Source organism: Engystomops pustulosus, chromosome 1 (genome assembly GCF_040894005.1).
Source record: "Engystomops pustulosus chromosome 1, aEngPut4.maternal, whole genome shotgun sequence".
Taxonomy (NCBI): Eukaryota; Metazoa; Chordata; class Amphibia; order Anura; family Leptodactylidae; genus Engystomops; species Engystomops pustulosus.
The window spans coordinates 161,699,270-161,719,827 of NC_092411.1; the positions used below are offsets into that span (position 1 = coordinate 161,699,270).

The 20,558-nt window shown below is 40.8% G+C and overlaps 1 protein-coding gene across 13 annotated transcripts in view; it reads right to left on the bottom strand.

Moving 5' to 3' along the window:
- Positions 1-13,743: 13,743 nt before the first annotated feature.
- UNC13A (unc-13 homolog A) overlaps positions 13,744-20,558 on the bottom strand; it is a 256,890-nt gene continuing 250,075 nt past the window's right edge. For 7 of the 13 annotated variants that reach the window (XM_072113608.1, XM_072113592.1, XM_072113599.1 and 4 more), the window contains 3 exons: positions 17,094-17,186; positions 15,871-16,030; positions 13,744-15,000 (listed from right to left, as the gene is read on the bottom strand). In XM_072113608.1, coding sequence (XP_071969709.1) covers positions 14,715-15,000; positions 15,871-16,030; positions 17,094-17,186 — 539 coding nt within the window. In that variant the 3' untranslated portion in view covers positions 13,744-14,714. Of the gene's footprint in view, positions 15,001-15,870; positions 16,031-17,093; positions 17,187-18,181; positions 18,239-20,558 lie in introns of all 13 variants that reach the window. The other 6 variants (XM_072113606.1, XM_072113536.1, XM_072113579.1 and 3 more) reach the window with 1 other exon arrangement.

Below are 20,558 nucleotides of genomic sequence, written 5' to 3' on the forward strand. Positions count from 1 at the left end.
CCAAAAATCCAATAGCACTAACTGTGTTCTGGACATCGCTGTGCGATGAAACAGCAGTTGTCATACACATGTATGACGTACTCAGAAGAAGCAGGGCAAAAATTTTGGGATGTATATTTACCTCAAATTCCTTCTGAATGTGTCCATTTTAGGGCTAAATGAGAATAATTGTATTAAAAAATTTAAATTTCTACATTTTCAATCCATTTTTGTTTGCTTCCAGAGAAAGAATTAAAGGGTTAACAGGCTTCTCAAATGCTGATTTGAATAGTTTGAGATGTTAGGTTCATAAAATGGTGTTACTTGTGGGAGTATATAGTACAAAAGCTTTCATAGGGCACTTCCAAACTGAATTGGTCACCAAAAATTTAGCATTTTTCAAATCTCTTGTTGCTATTAAAACTTGAAACCTTCTCAGATCCGTAAAAAAAAAAAAAATGGAAACGTAAAACAAATTATGGAGATAAAAAGAAGACCAATGGCAAAAGGTTTCTACAAAAAAAATATTATGGTATGACTTTTTGTCTAAAAGTAGAACATTTGAAACTTTGAAAATTGTCATTCTTTTAAAATTTTTCCTAAATTATTGAATTTTTAACCCCCCCCAAAAAAAGAAACTGATCACCGAAACGACACTACTAACATAAACTACAATGTCTCACAAGAAAACAATCTCAAAATCACAGAGATATCTTAGTGTTGAAAAGTTATTACCACAGGAAGAGACACTGGTCAAATTAAAAAAAAAAAAGGACCGAGCCTTAAAGGGGTTGTGTCACCATAGCACATGGCTGTAATTGGGTCCAATGCATTGTGACAAGTACTTTCACCATTTACACTTATTACAAAATCTGAAGCCTTACTGAGATAACTCCCTTTGTCCTGGTTGCTGGCGCCCCTGCTGGTAGCTGTGTCCGGTCCTGAGCTACAGCTGATCTGGCCGAGTCTGTGCACAAGGAGTCAGCAGCTGCTCTGCACTACAGATCACTACATGGCTCACAGCTCCTCTTCACACTGAGAGATCAGCTGACACGGTGCAGCCAATAGGAAGTGAGAGAGGAGGAAGGGCAGAGAGCTTAGCTGTATACACGAGTGATGGCTGTGATCTCCACTGCTTAGCAGCTCCACAGGTGCTTCCAGCAGCAGATACAAGGTAACTGCAGGCAGACGTGACTATCTGCTGCACAGAGGAGTCCTCCTTTAACATGAGTTATAGCAATGTAGCAGCCCCTTCCTCCCTCCACCATTAGTCACACCACCAGGTCACACAGGAGGCTGCAGAGATAACAGTAACAGGCTGAGCTCTGACCTCTCCTGATGCAGTCATCCTCCTGTACTCTCCACCATTCACTGTCCCTCCATGCTACACTGCTGTCCTGCAAAGGGGCCCCTGTCCCTAGCTAAAGATCAGAACATGTGAGAAGCTAACTATCTATCTGTCTGTCTATCTATCTATCTATCTATCTATCTGGTGATTTAGTTGCAATTCCTTACAAAATACACAGAAAGAGATGCAATTAACGGCACCAAAGTAACATACAAAAATACAAAAGTTTATTAGTAATAATCATAAAAACAACTGAAAAGGTCCATGTTATTGCACCTAATTTTGTACAATCAATGTATAGCAAAACAATGTATTCTCACAGCATCATGGTCGGTCAGGCGGACAGTAAAGTGTAAATATGTCAGAGGTCTAGAAAAATGCAGGGACGGCAAAATCCATGCGTATCCTCACTTCGAAGTGACTTCCTCAGAGGTAAGTGGCACTTACCATTGAGGAAGTCACTTTGGAGTGATGATACACGTGGGGTTTGACTCCCCTGCATTTTTCTAGACCTCTGACATATTTACACTTTACTGTCCGCCTATACGAGGGGGCAGGCACTTGCTATATATACGAGGGAACAGGCACTTGCTATATATATACGAGGGGGCAGGCACTTGCTATATATATACGAGGGGGCAGGTACTTGCTATATATATACGAGGGGGCAGGCTCTTGCTATATATATACAAGGGGGCAGGCACTTGCTAAATATACGAGGGGGCAGGCTCTTGCTATATATACGAGGGGGCAGGCACTTGCTATATACGAAGAGGCAGGCACTTGCTATATATATACGAAGAGACAGGCACTTGCTATATACGAAGAGACAGGCATTTGCTATATACGAAGAGACAGGCACTTGCTATATACACGAGGGGGCAGGCACTTGCTATATACATGAGGGGGCAGGCGCTGGCTATATACTTGGGACTGGCTGGCTATATACTTGTAGGTTGCTGGCTATATACTGGGGGCAGGGGTCTATTGGCTGTATACAAGGGGCAGGTGCTGTCTATATACTAGAGGGTAGAGGCTGGGTATATACTGGGGGGCATGTGCTGTCTAGATATATACTGGGTGGAGGCTGTGACCAATGCATTTCCCACTCTAGGCTTATACTTGAGTCAGTGGGTTCTGCCTGTTTTTGTGTTAAAATTAGGTACCTCGGCTTATACTTGGATCGGCTTATGCTCTAGTATATATGGTATATACACACACACACACATTATACTGAGCTTTATATTTTTATACGGTTGTGAAAACATTATAGCTGAGCTGTGACTGATTGCTATGAACAACATAGACTGTGTTATAGTTTTTATAAATGAGGCTGATATGAAAGTTTCAGAATATGTTAATAAATATATAGGTGTACATATATATATATATATATATTTTTTTTTTTCTTATTCAAGTATATATTGACAATGATTAAAAGGAGAGGAAGCAGTGTCAGGGCTCTGGTAGGTGACACATAGCACCAATAGCAGATTCCTGCTGTGCTGGGGATCATTAATGCAGGGACTATTTGAGCACAGCAGGTGGAAGGAGACTCTGAAGGCTGATTGCTAGGCCCCTCCCACATCTGCTTCTGTGTGGAGCAGAATAGAGGCTGTACAAGCAGCATAATAACAAATAGAAAGGTATTTTTAATTCCATGTAACCATTACAAATAGATTTTTGAAATATTTTAACCACTTTGACAGCTTTTTTGTAGTTTCGTAGCATAACCCCTTTAACTTAGAAAAGATCCCTCTCCATAAAGCAGTGCATGGAGCTTGTGTCACAGTTTACCAACTCTTAGTTACATAACCCATGAACAACCACTAATGCAATAGCCAATTGGATAGAGGCTCTCTATCTGTTTGGCAAGTGGAGTGTGGAGGTTGTGGGTTCATATCCTGTGCTGGGTAAAAATGTATTTATTATTATGGAGAGGATAATTATTATTAATAATACTAATAATCCTCTCCATCATAATAAAGTATTATTATTATTATGGAGATGATTATTAGTAATAAAAATTTAAGGTGTGGCCAGGGTGTGATTAGGGGTGTGGCTTAGGTGGAATCATCGCTACGTGTGCTGCTATTTTGTTCCTCTTTCTCTTCCGGAAATGTTGGGAGGTATGGTTAAATATCCCACTCCTGCATCCATTCTCCAGTGTCTTCCTGTCCCTAAACAGGGCAGGGAGTAGAGAATATGTCTCCTCATTTCCACCTAGCAGAACATTTGTCAGGGGTGAGAACTGTTCTCTTACCCATCCGGTCCAGGCAGCAGTAGGCATAATAGTCCCCTTCCTTGCCTTTCCAAGTGACCGAGAGTTCCGTCTCTATCCGGAACAACACCTGAACGTTGGCAGTATGGCGGCTAAGGCTACGGCTTCGGCCCAGCAGTGGCGCGCCGGAAGTGACTTCAGGCAGAGTAGTAAGTTTAAAACTCCAGCGGGGATGCATTATGATTTTAGGTCTCTCCGCTCAGTGTCTTGTGCCCAGCCCCCGACCTGTGTGCTGCTGAGATCAGGTACAATTAAGTGGTATCCACGATACTGTTAGGCCCGCTTTACACTTGCAAGAGTAATGTTTACTCAGTGATATATACCGTATATGCCGGCGTATAAGACGACTGGGCGTATAAGACGACCCCCAACTTCTGCCCTAAAAATATAGAATTTGGTATATACTCACTGTATAAGACTACCCCTCTCCCAAATGAAAAAAAGTCTGCTTAAAACTTTGCAAAACAAACAAGAGAGCAAGTGCCTGGTGATCATAACTGTAAGCTGCGATATTAATGAAGATCCGACATGCTTCTGTAAGTGCCGCCTGTGACCCCCAGCTCTGTGACGCCGACCGATGTGACAGGGCGGCTGCATTAGCATACAGCGCGCCGCCCCGTCAGCGCGTACTAAGCCTCTTCTAATGACTGTGAGAGGCGGACTGCCGCGCATGCGCGGCAGTCCCAGGAAGCGGCTCTCTGCGCGCTGACGGGGGAAAAAAACACCTCACACAGTGCGGCCCCCGTATATCCGGCGTATAAGACGACCCCCCACTGTAGCCATTATTTTAAGGGGTTAAAAAGTAGTCTTATACGCCAGTATATACAGTAGTCCCAGTACCTCATCCCAGCTACTGGATAATGTAGTTGTCCGGTGGTTGAGGATTTGCCAAATGGATTATGTGATTCAGTTAATGTTTGCTCTATGCTGCCACCTACTGGCATTTGTATAGGTGTAAGTGTTGTGGTCACATGACCTTCCCTCAGTCACGTTTCCTTGGAATGTTCTAGAGCAGTGGTGGTGAACCTATGGCACGAGTCCCAGAGCGGGCACGCAGAGCCCTCTCTGTGGGCATGCGCACCATCTCCACTGCTGTCTCTATATAAACTGGCCAGGCAGGAATAGCTGCCGACTGCCGAGAGCTCCAGCAATCTCTCTCTGAAGGCTGAGTCTGACCTGCTCTGTGCTCACCAGTGCTGCCTTAGAGACACAGCAGCACCCCTCCACTCCCTCCTCTTCCCCCTGCAGCCTGGGAACACAAGGAGTGAGACAGACCTGCCAGAGTATACAGCATCAGTGCCCAGTAAAGATAAGTGCAGGAGGAGGGCAGGAGGCAGGAGCTGTTTGTGTGTATTACACAGGCAGCAGGCAGGTGGCTTTGGGACACTAAACCAATATAGGTCCTTATTGTTTAGTGTCCCAAAATGCCCTATATGACAGATATCTATGGCCACATATATACTGCCCTTGGCCTGGATCTCGTGTTGCTGTGCTATGCTGCCAGTGACTCTGGGGTGCACTACACTGCCCTCACTGACAGCCTGGCACAGATGCCCAGAGCTCCGGAGAAGGGAGGTATATATACTTTGCTATTCAGTGCTCCCACTTTCCACCCCACAATATACACTGTACCCTACAAACCCTTTGCCAAACTAGATTGAACAATCCTTCATTATTGCCCTTGTATGGCGGTAGTGCCCCTCACTGTGTGGCGGTAGTGTTCCTCACTGTATGGCTGTATTCTTCACTATATGGGGGTAGTATTCTTCACTATATGATGGAACTGTTCCTCACTGTATGGGGGTAGTGTCCCTCACTGTATGGGGGTAGTGTCCCTCACTGTATGGGGGTAGTGTCCCTCACTGTGTGGCGGTAGTTTTCCTCACTGTATGGCGGTAGTGTTCCTCACTATATGGCGGTAGTGTTCCTCACTGTATAGAGGTTGTGTTCCTCACTGTATGGGGGTAGTGTCCCTCACTGTATGGGGGTAGTGTCCCTCACTGTATGGCGGTAGTGTTCCTCACTGTATGGTGGTAGTGTCCCTCACTGTGTGCCGGTAGTTTTCCTCACTGTATGGCGGTAGTGTTCCTCACTATATGGGGGTATTGTTCCTCACTGTATGGCGGTAGTGTCCCTCACTGTATGGCGGTAGTGTCCCTCACTGTATGGCGGTAGTGTTCCTCACTGTATGGGGATAGGACACACAATGTCCTAAAATGATTTCCCACAGTGAGTCAAACTGTGTAGGCCTATCCATGACAGTTTGATATGGAATTGGACTGTCCCTGTTCATAGTATATAAGGCTGGAAAAAGACACAAGTCCATCAAGTCCAACCTTTAAGAATTAAATAAATGTTTTATTCCCATAACCCGTGATATTTTTTCTCTCCAGAATGGCATCCATGCCTCTCTTGAACATGTACATAGAGTCCGCCATAACAACCTCCTGCGGCAGAGAGTTCCATAGTCTCACTGCTCTTACAGTAAAGAACCTTTGTCTATGTTGATGGTAAAATCGCCTCTCCTCTAGGCGTAGAGGATGCCCCCTTGTCCTGGTCACAGGTCTAGGTATAAAAAGATCTTTGGAGAGATCCTTGTACTGTCCGTTCAGGTATTTGTACATTGTAATGAGGTCTCCCCTCAGTCGTCTTTTTTCTAAACTGAATAATCCCAAATTTTGTAAACTGTCAGTGTATTCTAATCCCCCCATTCTCCTAATAATCCTGGTTGCTCTCCTTTGCACCCGTTCCAGCTCTACTGTGTCCTTTTTATACACTGGTGCCCAAAACTGTACACAATATTCCATGTGTGGTCTGACCAGGGATTTGTATAAGGGCAAAACTATGTCTTTATCATGAGAATCTATTCCTCTCTTGATACATCCCATAATTTTATTTGCTTTAGCAGAAGACGCCTGGCTCTGGTCACTAAAATTAAGTTTACCATCCACCAATAGTCCTTTCCAGCTCCAGTTTTACCAAGTAATTGACTGTATAGAACAGTATAGATACAGTATTGACTGTATATATTATAGCCGACACCCGCCTCTAACACCCGCGATCGGAGATTTCTCCGATCGCGAGTGTTAACCCCTGACACGCCGCGGTCGCGATGACCGCGGCGTGCTAGGGGTATTTGAGAAGAATCGGACCCCCCCGCAGCGCTTACTGCCGGTGCCCGGGGCTGCGCGATCCTCTTCTGTGAGCCGGGTCCTTGCCTTCTGGCAGGACCCGGCTGTAACACACTGAGCATGCGCAGCATGCTCAGTGTGTTACATTACACAGTGTAATACATCTGTATTACACTGTGTAATGTGAAGAAGAGCTTGAACAAGTGATCAGTGGATCACTTGTTCAAGCTAACCTGTAAAAGTTAATAAAAAAATGTTAAAAACACTACATAAAATCATTTTTTAATAAAAAGAATTAATTAAATAAAGTTAAAGTCCCCTAAACACAAATATTCCCTATACACATGCAATAAAGTGAAAAAAACACAAAATCGCCAAAAACCCCCACATATTTGGTATCACGGCGCCCGTAATAATCCGTACAATAACTCAGAAACATTATTGGACCCGCTCGGTGAACGCCGTAAAAACAAAACCCGTAAAAAACGCCAAAAATGTACATTTTTCATAAAATCTCTACACAAAAATGTTCTAAAAAGTGATCAAAAAAAGTTATGTGCGCCAAAATGGTACCACTGAAAAGAACAACTCAACTCGTAAAAAATAAGCCCAAAACTAGCTCTGTCAACCAAAAAATATTAAAGTTACGTCTCCGAAAAGATGGCGATGCAAAAACAAATGAGATTTCCTCTATATTAGTTTTTATCCAGTAAAATTGTAAAAATAAATGAAAAACTGTATAAATGAGGTATCACCGTAATCGTAGGGACCTATAGAATAAAGATAATATAGTATTTTTAGTGTACGGTGTACGACCCCCAAAAAATATGAAAAAAAGTAAACCAAAATTGACAATTTTCTTTTCACCCATACATTCAAGAGTTAATAAAATCTCTTCAATAAGCTAATGACCCACAAAAATTAATTATTTGTAAAGTGCATCTCATGTCGCAAAAAATAAGCCCTTATATGTCCAAATTGCCAAAAAAATAAAGATTGTATAGCCAATAAAAAGTGACAATGCATAATCTGCTCTGAATGGCGCAGCTTCCCTTCGATGCCCTGGCGTGTGCCCATACAGCAGGTTACCACCACATATGGGGTATTGTTATACGCCGGAGGGATTGGGTATCAAATTTTGTGGAGCGTTTTGGTATTTTATCCACTGAGAATTTGTAAATTTTTTGAAAAACACATTCATTTAGCCAAAAAAGTTTACTTTCAAAATTGTATCCGATTTTGTTTTAACCCCTGTAAAATAATTAAAGGGTTAATAAACTTCCTAAAAGTTGTTTTACGTACGTTGAGGGGTGTAGTTTCTATAATGGGGTAATTTATGGGGTTTTACTTTTATTTAGGCCTCTCAAAGTGATTTAAAACCTGAGCAGGTCCCTCAATAGCAGGATTTTGCGTTTTTTATGAAAATGTGAAAAATCGCACCTAACGTTCAAAGGCCCATAACATCCTACAAATATAAGAGTATGCATAAAAAACCATGTCCACATAAATTAGACATTTAGTGAATGTTAGTTATTACGTTTTTTTGCGGTTATGACTATGTATGGAAAAAGTAGAACATTTTGAAGTTCGAAAATCAAGAATTTTTCCAAATTTTCACCAAACATCTGATTTTCTCATACATAAATGCAAAACATACCACCAAAATTTTTCAACTAACATGAAGTACAAAGCGTCACGAGAAAACAATTTTAAAATCACTTGGATATGTTAAAGCGTTCCGAAGTTATAACCATTTATAGTGACACAGGGCAGATTTGAAAAAATGGGCTGTGTCAGGAAGGTGAAAAGTGGCTTCAGCGTTAAGGGGTTAAATGACAAATTATTTCGTACAGAAATGGGGATCTTTCAGGAATAGATCTGTTCTCTACTCGAGCCAATACGAAAGTGGAACGTTTCTTCTCTCTAGACAAAACAACTTCATTTTCCCAGCTAGATCCCTTCAGTCACCATTTGGGATGCTTCCCTAATCTATGCTTTTCCTCTGATACCAGTAATATCAAAAGTGGTTCAAAAGATTCAAAGGCAACTGTAATCCTTGTAGGGCCATTAGGGCTGAAAAAGATATGGTTCTCATTGCTGAAAAAGATGGCCTTAGACGAACCAATACTCCTTCCTGCTCACCCAGACCTTCTGTTCCAGTGTCCATTCTTCCATCCAAATCCCCAGGCTCTCCAGTTCTCAGCTTGGATCCTGAGAGGGAGTTGCTAAAGACTAAAGGATTGTCACATAAAGTCATTACAACTTTAAAGGTAAGTCTTAAACCAATCACTTTTTCTTTTTACTCACACATTTGGGAAACGTTTGTTTCATTCTGTAGTGCTAATACTCCTGATCAATCTTCCCCTAATATTTCTCAGGTACTGGACTATCTTCAAGCAGGATTTGATAAAGGCCTGAAAACCAGCTCTTTGAAGGCTTAGATTTCAGCCTTAAGCGTATTCTCTGATAAACCCTTGGCTGAGCACCAGTGGATTAAAAGGTTTGTAAAAGCTACCTATAGACTCAATCCTACCTTTAGGACAGCTATTCCTAGTTGAGATGTATCTATAGTCCTAAACTACTTTACTGGTTCTTCATTTAAACCTCTAGAGTCCACAAATATTAACTAATTAATTAAAATTAACATTCTTAATAGCCAAAACATCGGCCAGGTGCTTAAGGAAAATACAGGCTCTCTCCACTAAAGACCCTTACAGGGTTTCTCTAATGCTTGATGAAAACTTTGTTCCGAAGGTCTCCTCAAGTTTCCATCAGAACCAAGAAATTATCTTACCTACTTTCTGTCAGAATCCAAAATCTGCACAAGAAAAGAAATGTCACTCTTGGGATGTCACAAGGATTCTGTTTTTTTTTTACCTAGAAACGACCCAGTCAAGGTGAAAGGACTCTAACATCCTGCTACAGTTCAGTAGAAAAAACAGAGGCCTCAAAACATCAAAGGCTTCTATAGCAAAATGGATAAAAACTATCATCAAAGAACTTATGATTCCCAAAAACTGGCAGTTCCAGGCCCACTCCACTAGGGCCATGGCTGCCTCCTAGACTGAAAAGAGAGGGGCATCAGCTAACGAAATATGCAGAGCAGCTACTTGGTCTAACCAGTCTACTTTTGTAAAACTATTATTGATTACATATCCAAAACACTAAAAAGCTAGCCTTTGGTAGGAAAGTGTTGCAAGCCATTGTTCCTCTCTAAAAATATATATTCCCACCCATATGCAATGTGCTTGCTGTACTATATAAATTCCTAATACTGTATGTGATTTAACATGCAATAAAATTCGGGTTACATCCACTGCTGGTGTAGTTATTTGGTAGTCACTGGAGTATGGATGCAGGGGTGGGGTACTTAACTTCTCTGCTTCCTGTCCTAACAGAGGTCTAGTGGTCATCCTCCAATTGGGGGACGTCATGGTGGACTAATGGAAACTGAAATAACAATGAGAATAATTTTCCTCTTTTAACCCTGCAATGCACTTTGCCACAAATGTATTTCAGTTCCTGAAATGGTGGTCTATCATATAGTCCTGAGTTGTTCTAAAAATGTTCCTTGACGCTACCCATTTCTAGTAACTTTTTCATTTTGGTTCTTGTTAACTGCTGCTGCGTAGGAAGCATTTAAGAGGCATCATTAAAACATGGCATGCAACATTGATACTAGATGTATCTTATCTGTTATCTTCCTTTTTTTAGCTTGTATCTCCCTATCTTAATAATGCCCTCCCTTCTGAGTCTATTCTACACGTGGGTGCGGTGTTGAAGCATGCTGTACACTCTACATTGAAGGAATGCCCCAATTGATTTCCAGAAAGACATCTAGGCCACTCTTGAACTTGTCCAAATTAATAGCCATTTCATCTTGTGGCAGACAGTTCCATAGTCGCCCTGTCTATTATGCATAGCTATCATACAGTTCTGAGTTGTTCTAAAAATGTTCTTGTTAACTGCCGCTGTGTAGACATTTAAGAGGCAGCATTACAGCATAGCATACAAAATTGATAAGCTATGATCTACCTTTAGTTTTAGCTTGAGTCTCCTCCTAATGTCCACTCTTCTGAGCCTATTCTACATGTGGGTGAGATGTTGAACCATGCATTACAGTACACTGTGGTTCAGTAGGGTAGGCATTGGAGACATGGTTTAGGTCTGGCGTGAGTATCTTCTGCGAACCAGGAGATCAGTAGCCGGAAGTACGAATACCAGAAGTGACGTGCTCTGCATGCACACAAGTGGGTTTATTGGCGATGATCTACCAGTACTATAGAAGATGTTATCTATTAGCAAGGAATACATCAGGATCTGTCTGCACTTGGAAGGAGATAGGACATGTACAAGGAACTGGTTTAATATGGATTTTGTAAAGAATATATTTTGTATAGGGGTGTATAATACTATATAATACAGTCTACAGCTATGTGTGAAATTTATATGTTACCACTGATGACACCGAGAGGGAACATCTGTCATGTGGAAAAAATTGTGAGAAATGTTAAAGGGGTATTCCGGGAATATGAAAGTCTGACACAAAAACCCTTGATGATATAAGTAAATGAATACAACAATACTCAATGTCATTAGTCACAAAACGGAGCTAAAATAATATGATTTTATGATTTACAAAATTTATGGCCTCTCTAAAGTAGGTGGAGTTATCACTAAGATGGCCGCCACTGGAAACTACACGTTCCATGATCCTTTAGTTCTCAGTAACTCCTCCTACCACTTATGCTCTGCTAACAGTGATGATGTAACAGGTTTTCTTGCTCTGTTACCATAGTAATGATGTGTAACTGCCATCACCACAACACTGGCCATACTGGATGCACTGCAACCAACCGACTACAGCCAAACATAGTGGTGATCACATGACCCTGCCCAGGCAGGTACAGGACATGTGATGTGGACATGTGAACAGCAGCCATCTTCTTTTCTGCAATGGACCGCGCGGAGGAAATTAACGGACTGATTAAAGGGCTGGTAGCATTTTAATTCTTCATTACAGTATATGTCATCAGCATTTTCTGCTAAGGGGAGCAAAATTTTAAATAACAACTAATTACACATTAGCTTATATTTTGAGTGCCCCCTTGTATATGAATTATGCTGATTCCTGGAATACCCCTTTAATGCATATGTAGAAAACGAAAAAATTTCATACAAACAGCATTATTGTATGACTCTTACAGTACTGTTAAGACTGTACACTACTGTTAAGACCCCTGGGCTTTAGTGTCTGCAATGTGTGTATCCAAAAGGTTTCTTGTTTTTACAAAATTTTAATCCGGTTGTCACCTCGCCTTGGATATGGAATATGTTAAATGACCTGGTATTGCAATTTGTTAAATGGGATGTTGCAGAAGTGAGCAGGAATCTGTAGGAGAACGTTTTTCAAAAGACCACTGTTTATGAGCTAGGTGATGCTGTTTCTTTTTTCTCTGGAAATCCTCCTCATGGCTGCTTCAAACCAAAGAACTTTCACTTGGGAACCAAGCTAATAACACACAGAGAATGTCAGAGTATAGTTATTGGAGGGCAAAGATCAGATAGGGCATCACTTCTCAGGCCCTTGAACCCAAGGCAAAAAAGCATCTAAATGTAAATGCAATTTCTCAAAGGACCTGTGATAATGTCAGGATGAAGTGATCAGCACCCATGGGGTGGGGGAATTCTTATTATTTTTGTCAGCATGGGGCACCAAATTGCACTTATCCAAGTAATACTAATGAAGACAATCCACTGGAGTTCTAAGCAGTGACTAAGCATACATCTGAAATAATCCATGTTATTTTGATTATTTTCCTACAAAACTACAAATTAATTTGTCCTGCGCTTGCAGAATTTTCAAAGTGATTGGTTTCCTTTAATTGATTTAAATCTCACTGTCAATACCACTGGTAGAAGTATGACACATTGCTCCATACTCTTGTTACTGAGTTCAGGGAATACATATAACATTGCATGTTTTTTTTTTATTAAAATGACCTAATAAATGAAATATCCACAATGTAATTTAAAGGGAACTTGTCACCAGATTTTCACTGATAAACCTAATGTCAAGCTCCCATAGTGCTATGTTAACTATTACCTGCATTGCTTTTAGCTAAAAGATTCAAATTTGTAAGCCTACCTGGCACCCTGCCTGAAGGAGCAGCAAGTCACAAGAAGTGTGTGTTATTCATGCAAGTCACTGGGGCACATTTACTTACCCGGTCCAGTCGCGATCCAGCGGCGGGTCCTCCAACGCTGATTCGGGTTCTGCCGGGATTCACTAAGGTCTGTGCGCCGATATTCACCAGGTGTCGCTGCTGCGCCGAGGTCCGCCGGAGTTCACTTGCTTTTTTCTGGTGTATGTGAGTGCTTGATCTTGCGACACAAATTGCTTTTTAAATTCTGCGGTTTTTCCGAATCCTTCGGGTTGTCCGGTGGCCACGCACCCCGATTTCTGTCACGTGAAAGTCGGCGCGATTGTGCCAAAAATCGATCGCGTGCGCCACAATCCCGTGAAATACAGCGCAAAGCGGAAATATTCGGGAAAAACCCAACGGATTTGCGGCTGCGGCCCCTTAGTAAATGTGCCCCACTGTGTGAACCATCTCCCATTTCCCTCATACCTACCTCGAGGTGGTGAAATGAAGTAGATATCATTAGAACCTGCCATTAGGTTTATTGGTGAAAATCTGGTAAGAGCTGAATGAGCAGCAAGTAACAAGGGGCATGTGTTATTCATGTAAATCACTGCATGACTCAGCCTGTGTCTCTGGAACCTCCTTCATTCCTCCATCCCTACTGGCAGGGTGCCAGGTAGGCCTACAAATTAATATTTTTTTTTACCTAAAACCAAAAAAAAGTGTGCGCAATAGTTGACACAGTGATATGGGTACCTGTCATTAGGTTTATCAGTGAAAATAAGGTGTCAGGTTCCATTTTAAGGATTTTCTCTAAATGCTTTTGTATAATCATTCCAGTAATCAAACAGACACTGCCTTTCTTATTTGTATTTAATGGCTGTTATAATAAAAATTTTTACAGAGACCAAAAAATGTCCAAGTTAGTGCAAAACTTTTTCACATGCACCCAAGGGGGAAGGAAAGGAAAGGTCTATACATGATGGACATCTAAATAAAGAAGTGGGATAATTTCAGCATTTCTCCTCAAAACAACATGCCACACTTTCTAACATCAGAGTTTTTATTTTTGTGCAGTATTTATGTGGGGAGGGGGTTAGGATGTTTTCGATGTTCTGCCCTGAATCCGATCAGGGATTTATAATCCCATCAGTGCTGAATAATTTGGGCAGTTCTAGGAAAGGACAGAGGTGCTGAGCAGCTGGCAGTGTCCTTTTTTTGTTGCACCGTGCAAGTGGGTGACTATCCAATTCAAGGCATTGCAACAGGCATGATGTGACTGGCTTATACCAAGAGCTTAGGGGTTTATAGGGCTGTTTTTTGGAAAACTAATACCCATGCAGCACCATTGCACAGAATAAGACACTGGTACAGGAATATCCTATATACACAGCAGGTGGGGTGCAGGCAACTATAACAGACAGGGGTAGGAATATGTCAACTGTTTCACTTGTAGGGAAATATGTTATCTCAAACAGGTAATCCTCCCACTGCCAGGGTGCTTTTAACTGCCCAGCAGCGTAATGCAGGACAGAAGTTAAGGCTCCCATAACAACTGTGCTTATGTGGTCCAGCAGGGAGAACATTAACACTATGGCACATATGAACGCAGCCCTTGGTGTGTGTATTCATGTACACTTTATCCATGTCAATGCCAGAAAGGCACCAGTGAGCATTAGGCAGAGCTTGGGGAGCACTGCTGGCAATGACCTGGTTAAAAGTGTATTTCAAAATGTATTCAAACTATTTACAATCTGGGCCTGGGGTGCAAGGCAGTGAAAAGGGTCATCTTTTTATCCATGTAGTGGAGGTGTAAACAGACCATAAACCTAGTTGCCTTCTTCAGGCGAGCGGGTGTCAGATTTTAGTTTGACAAATTCTTTGGCCACCTCATCATTGTTGCGTTGCGACAAGATCCTCAAGATTGTCAGTCCTGTTTCATCCATATGAATACGTCGGCCAAGAGGCAGCCAGCAAGCACAACTGCCCCTTTGTGTCAGATCCTTTAGCTGCATGACAGCTGTTCCCACTGTACGGTCTTCCCGAGCAAAGCAGTAATCTTTCACACAGACCTGCAGTTCATAGCACTCAGGGCCATTCTCATTGCCTAAGGTGCTAAAAGTAAAAAAGACAATATATTATTTACAGTCCTACTTGATTTGTCTGGTGCTATTCACCCTTGTGACAAATGGAACTTGGACAAATGGATCTGCAAAAGCCTGCTCATTTGCTATCTACCTTTGATCAACTTCATTTCTTTGTCTTTATCATGTATTAACCCATGTGAATAATATATAAATAGAAATTCTTTCTTCATACTGCTAGTAATCTTGGCAGTCACCATCTCTGCTAGATAGTTTAATAAATACACTAAAAAACTCCATAAATCTCCTGCAGGAGGTTGTGGCCAGATCAGTGGTCAGATCAGATCACATTTGGTTAGATCAGTGCTTGCTGAAGCTGAAAACAGGTTGTTAGGACAAGTGGCAGCAGGGAGGATTAAGACTGTCACAGGCCCTTGGCTGCATGAATATTATGGCCCATGCAAGTTTTGGAATCACTTCCTACATATGATACTAGAATCAGCTTCTTGGAGAATGGATGATGCGTCCCTTCTATCTGCTTTCAATCTGCAGTTTCAGGACCTTTGGAGGACCTTAAAAGGTCCTGAAATGGCTCTTGTGTACATGTGTATTGAGAGCAGGAACATATGTTCAAGGATTTCACAGGTGAAGGTCCTTATGAGTACAAAATTCAGAGGGTGGGTGGTTTGGGTTGCCATGGGCCCCCTAGATGGCTTTAGCCCCAGGCTACTGTCCAAACCGCCCATATTATAATCCACTACTGAGTGGAAGGATGTGTCTGTTGGAAATAATTGATTTGTAAATTTATACAGAATATGACAGCCCTATAAAATAAAGATTATTATTATGTTCCCTGTGGGAATTTGCTGCTACAATTAGTACAATTACACAGTATACTTACAATTGGAAGCTCTCATTGTATTTTGGGGCCCAACTGTTATTTTTGGATTTTGTTGTAAACTTTCTCTTCTTGTCACTTAGATTTGGACCAATCATGTTGACCTCAATGAAGGGACGGAAAATTCCTGAGGTCTGCCATTTGAGATCATTGGCTGCAACAACTATACATAATAAAAAATTATGATATGTCAACAAGAAATAACCTGTATATATAATTTACTATTTGCATACATTTTGTGAATACTTTAAATCAAACCAGTGACCAACAGACAAAATAAGCTTGTTCTTCGACTGTCATAAACTGAACTCCAATATCCAAATTAAGTGATTCTTTTCAGATCAAATTAAAAGCTATAAAATACATTAAACTGTAAAGTTTTCTGTAATATTTATGTTTCAGAATTTTTCTTACTGAACTCTTGCAGCAGGCACTAGGCACATGCCTCAAAACTGATGCAAAACGGTACAGATTATAAGAAAAGCATCAAACTGCAGTCAAGCAGCAGAAACACAAGTGCCAAATCCTGCTGTCAAGCAGCACAGACATCAGTACCAAAGCCTAAAGTCCAGCAGCACATGTACCAGTTCTGGAGTTCAGTAGAACATTTGCAACTGCCCCATGCTGCACAGACACAGTTTATCCACCTGCAGTCCAGCAGCACAGACAGCAGTGCCAATCCAGTAGCAAAGACACTAGTTACATATCATGCAATCCAGCAGAACAGATGAGTGGCACATCCTGCAAGCCTGCTGCACAAAAAACAGTGCCTGACCCTGAAGTCCAGTAGCACCAGCCCCTGCTCTAGCAGCATAAACACAATTGGTATACCCTGCTATCTAGCAGCACAGACTTTGTAGCTTAGACGTTTTAATTTTAAAGTTTACTTAGCTCCTAATAATTCTTCAATGGATTAATTTGTTGTTTTTATTACAGGGGACCAGAGATGCACATAATGGCTAGTTACCAGGTAAACTCGTTAGGAAAAATTTATCAATTTATTGCTTACAATCATCTTATGTGACAGGCTAGCTTTGACAATCCTTTTCCAAAGTTTCCACTTTTTGTTTCCTGGTATGCAGTTCTCATGCAGCATGTATAATTTATATAGAAAATGTTTACTTATTTTTATATTTATACCAATGATTATAAAACTTGGGGCTGCAGTCATTTGCTATGCTCTTCTTACATAGTCCAAGATTAACTCTAGTATCCTAACAAATTACCTTTTACGCTAATTTTGTGCTCTCCTGTTCCAGGGTGCGTAAACAGCTCTACGTGGATAGAAACCTCTCCGACTGAATCATCCACACCAGATCCTAAAGGAGAAAAAAAAGCAGGCAATTAAATCAAAGCCTTTGTACTGTGATTTTAGCAATGAGTACAACTGTTGGCAGGGTCTGTCTGGCCTCTAAACATTAAAACCATTCTAAATTTTTCATATGAAAATTAGTCTACTGGGTTTCTCATTTTATCCTGCCAGCAGTTTTGTTATTTTGTTCTAAGGATTTTAGAAATTCTGAGGAATTGTGTTACTACTTTACTTGTAACCCAAGTCCAGCAGATGATATATTTATGAGATGCTTTATTGTCTCTGTAGATTAACCATGCTTTCCAAGTGCAACATGCAACTTACTATTTTCCACTTATTGTATGATCCTCCCAAAGAAAACCATATTTGATGTATTTGCTCTGATATGCTTGCCATCATGTATTTCTCTTTTTACTGTCTTACCATATATTTAGTATTTAGTAGCATTCACCTCCTTATAAACTACACCTAAATAATACTGTTACAGTCAGTACCATTAGATAGACTAGATTATAACAGTTATAAAGCAGGTAACTTGCAATTTTTGATTGTAATGTACTGGGCATTCTGATGCAGTGCATGCTTTTTCCACAGGCAAAGGGTCATCTTGCAAAGTCTTGTCACATTCAGTACATGTAATAAAAAGCTCAATAACGTGCTATAAGGTCTTACCAGAAGAGCTTACACTTCACTCCCACTTATACAGGTTAATATTATGACAAAACTGCCTACCTGTAAAGGGTGGCTTATGAAAGTTCGCAGTTATATTATATACTTTTATTATAGTTTCGTTTTGTCGTTCATTTAGAGAAGCAAATACATTTGGAGACATCATGGTTATATTAAATCCTGACAAGTGGGACTGGAGATTCTTCATGCTTCCCATACTTCTTTTTTATCAGCTGGGGAAGAAGCTCTAACTGGCAATAAAATTGAGTCAAACTGACTATTGGCAGAGCAGGATAGGTCATGCTTCCAGAAGCCTTTTCACCAATGACATACCCTTTTCTGGATAAATCTCTTCACTAAGAGTAAACCTAATACCTTTTCCGCCATGAACTAGGTGAAAAAGAAAAGGGAAAAGCAGAGATGGAAGAGGATGTAAAAGCAGATTCATGGGAAGAAAGGAAAGGAGAGGTTTTTTACATACTCTGCCAAGACCGATCAGGTTCAAGATACACAAAAACAATATATTATTCTATTGAAAGAAACCTTTAAAATTCTTTTCTATTGTACAAATCTGTATAGGAAATTATTAAATACAAAACAAAAAACAAGGCCAGCAACAGATATTTTCATATATAGCAAATTAAGATAAACGTACACAGTTTCTTTTATTCTCATATATTTAACCTGTATATAATAAAAACACAGTGGATAGGCATACCTTAGCAATTGTTAAGTTGTATCTTTTATATATATTTTGCATTGGGTTTTATTTATCCAAAACATAGTAAAATAGTTTTTGTATGTTCAGTGTCTCATTCTCTTTATATTGTGCTCACAGGGCTCCAAAAATAGGATGAATGGAGCATGCAAGGGCCTAGCAATGATGGAACACTCAAAATAAAAGTTATAGAGAGTAAACTGAATAAAAATTTGGTTGACCATTTATCAGTGGTTCCTAGGCAACTGTGGTTTTGAGGTTAACAACAGACAAACCTGAATTCTCAATTTTGACAGGAGTAAGGTGAAAGCAAAGTATAATTGGCATTTCAGCGGTTATTCACCTCTTGCTACGAATAGCCTATTCTTAAGGTAGATTCACATTGGAGTGTCCATTGTTGCATTTAGTTTTTTTTTGCTAAAAAAACCTGAAGGTTCAACATTGGTTAGAAAACATGACTTTTTTTTTTTTTTTGCGGACACATAGACTTTTATTGTCTGATCCAAAGCATGAAAAACAATAGGACAGATTCTAAATTTCCAGTGGGAAAAAACTGAAATGTGAAAACACCCATAGAAAAAAATGGTTCAGTAAGGCTTTAGTGAAAAATCACAGAATCACACATCTGAAAAACAATGCCAGTGTGAAAGAGTCCTTAGGACAGTCAATATTAGATGATTAAATTCCCAACATGTGGCACTGCCACTGATCAGCTGCTGTGGCTATTGCTATGTACAATGTATAGAGCCAGAAGCAGAAATTAGAAGTGTACAGTCATGGCCAAAAGTTTTGAGAATGATACAAATGTAAATTTTTACAAAGTCTGCTGCATCAGGTTTTATAATGACAATTTGCATATACTCCAGAATGTTATAAATAGTGATCAGCTTAACAGCAATTATTTGCAAAGTCAATATTTGCCTAGAAAATGAACTTTCCCCCCCAAAACACATTTCTTCTTCATTGCAGGCCTGCCTTAAAAGGAGTAGCTAACATTGTTTCAGTGATTGCTCCATTAACACAGGTTTGGGTGTTGATGAGGACAGGGCAGGAGATCAAGCTGTCATGATTGAGTAAGAATCACACCACTGGACACTTTAAAAGAAGGCTGGTGCTTGGCATCATTGTTTCTCTTCTGTTAACCATGGTTATCTCTAAAGAGACATATGCAGCCATATGCAGCACTGCACAAAACTGGCTTAACAGGGAAGGGTATTGCAGCTAGATAGATTGCACCTCAGTCAACAATCTATCGCATCATCAAGGAATTCAAGGAGAGAGGTTCCATTGTTGCCAAAAAAGCTTCAGGGCACCCAAGAAGGACCAGCAAGCGCCAGGAAGTCTCTTAAAAGTGTTTCAGCTGCGGGAATGGGCTACCAGCAGTGCAGAGTTTGCAGGCAGGTGTGACTTCATCTGCGCGCACTGTGAGGCAGAGACTCTTGGAGCAAGGCCTGGTGTCAAGGAGGGCAGTAAAGAAGCCACTTCTCTCCAGAAAAAAAGATCAGGGACAGACTGATATTCTGCAAAAGGTACAGGGAGTGGACTACTGAGGACTGGGGTAAAGTCATTTTCTCTGATGAATAACCTTTCCGATTGTTTGGAACATCTGGAAAACAGCTTGTTTGGAGAAGACAAGGTGAGCGATACCACTAGTCTTGTCTCATGCCAACTGTAAAGCATCCTGCAACCATTCATGTGTGGGGTTGCTTCTCAGCCAAGGGAATCGGCTCTCTCACAGTCTTGCATAAAAACACATCCATGAATAAAGAATGGTACCAGAATGAACTCCAAAAGCAACTTCGCCCAACCGTCCAAGAGCAGTTTGGTGATCAACAATGCCTTTTCCAGCATGATGGAGCACCTTGCCATAAAGCAAAGTTGATAACTAAATGGCTCGGGGAACAAAACATAGAGATTTTGGGTTCATGGCCTGGAAACTCTTAATCCCATTGAGAACTTGTGGTCAATCATCAAGAGACGGATGGACTAACA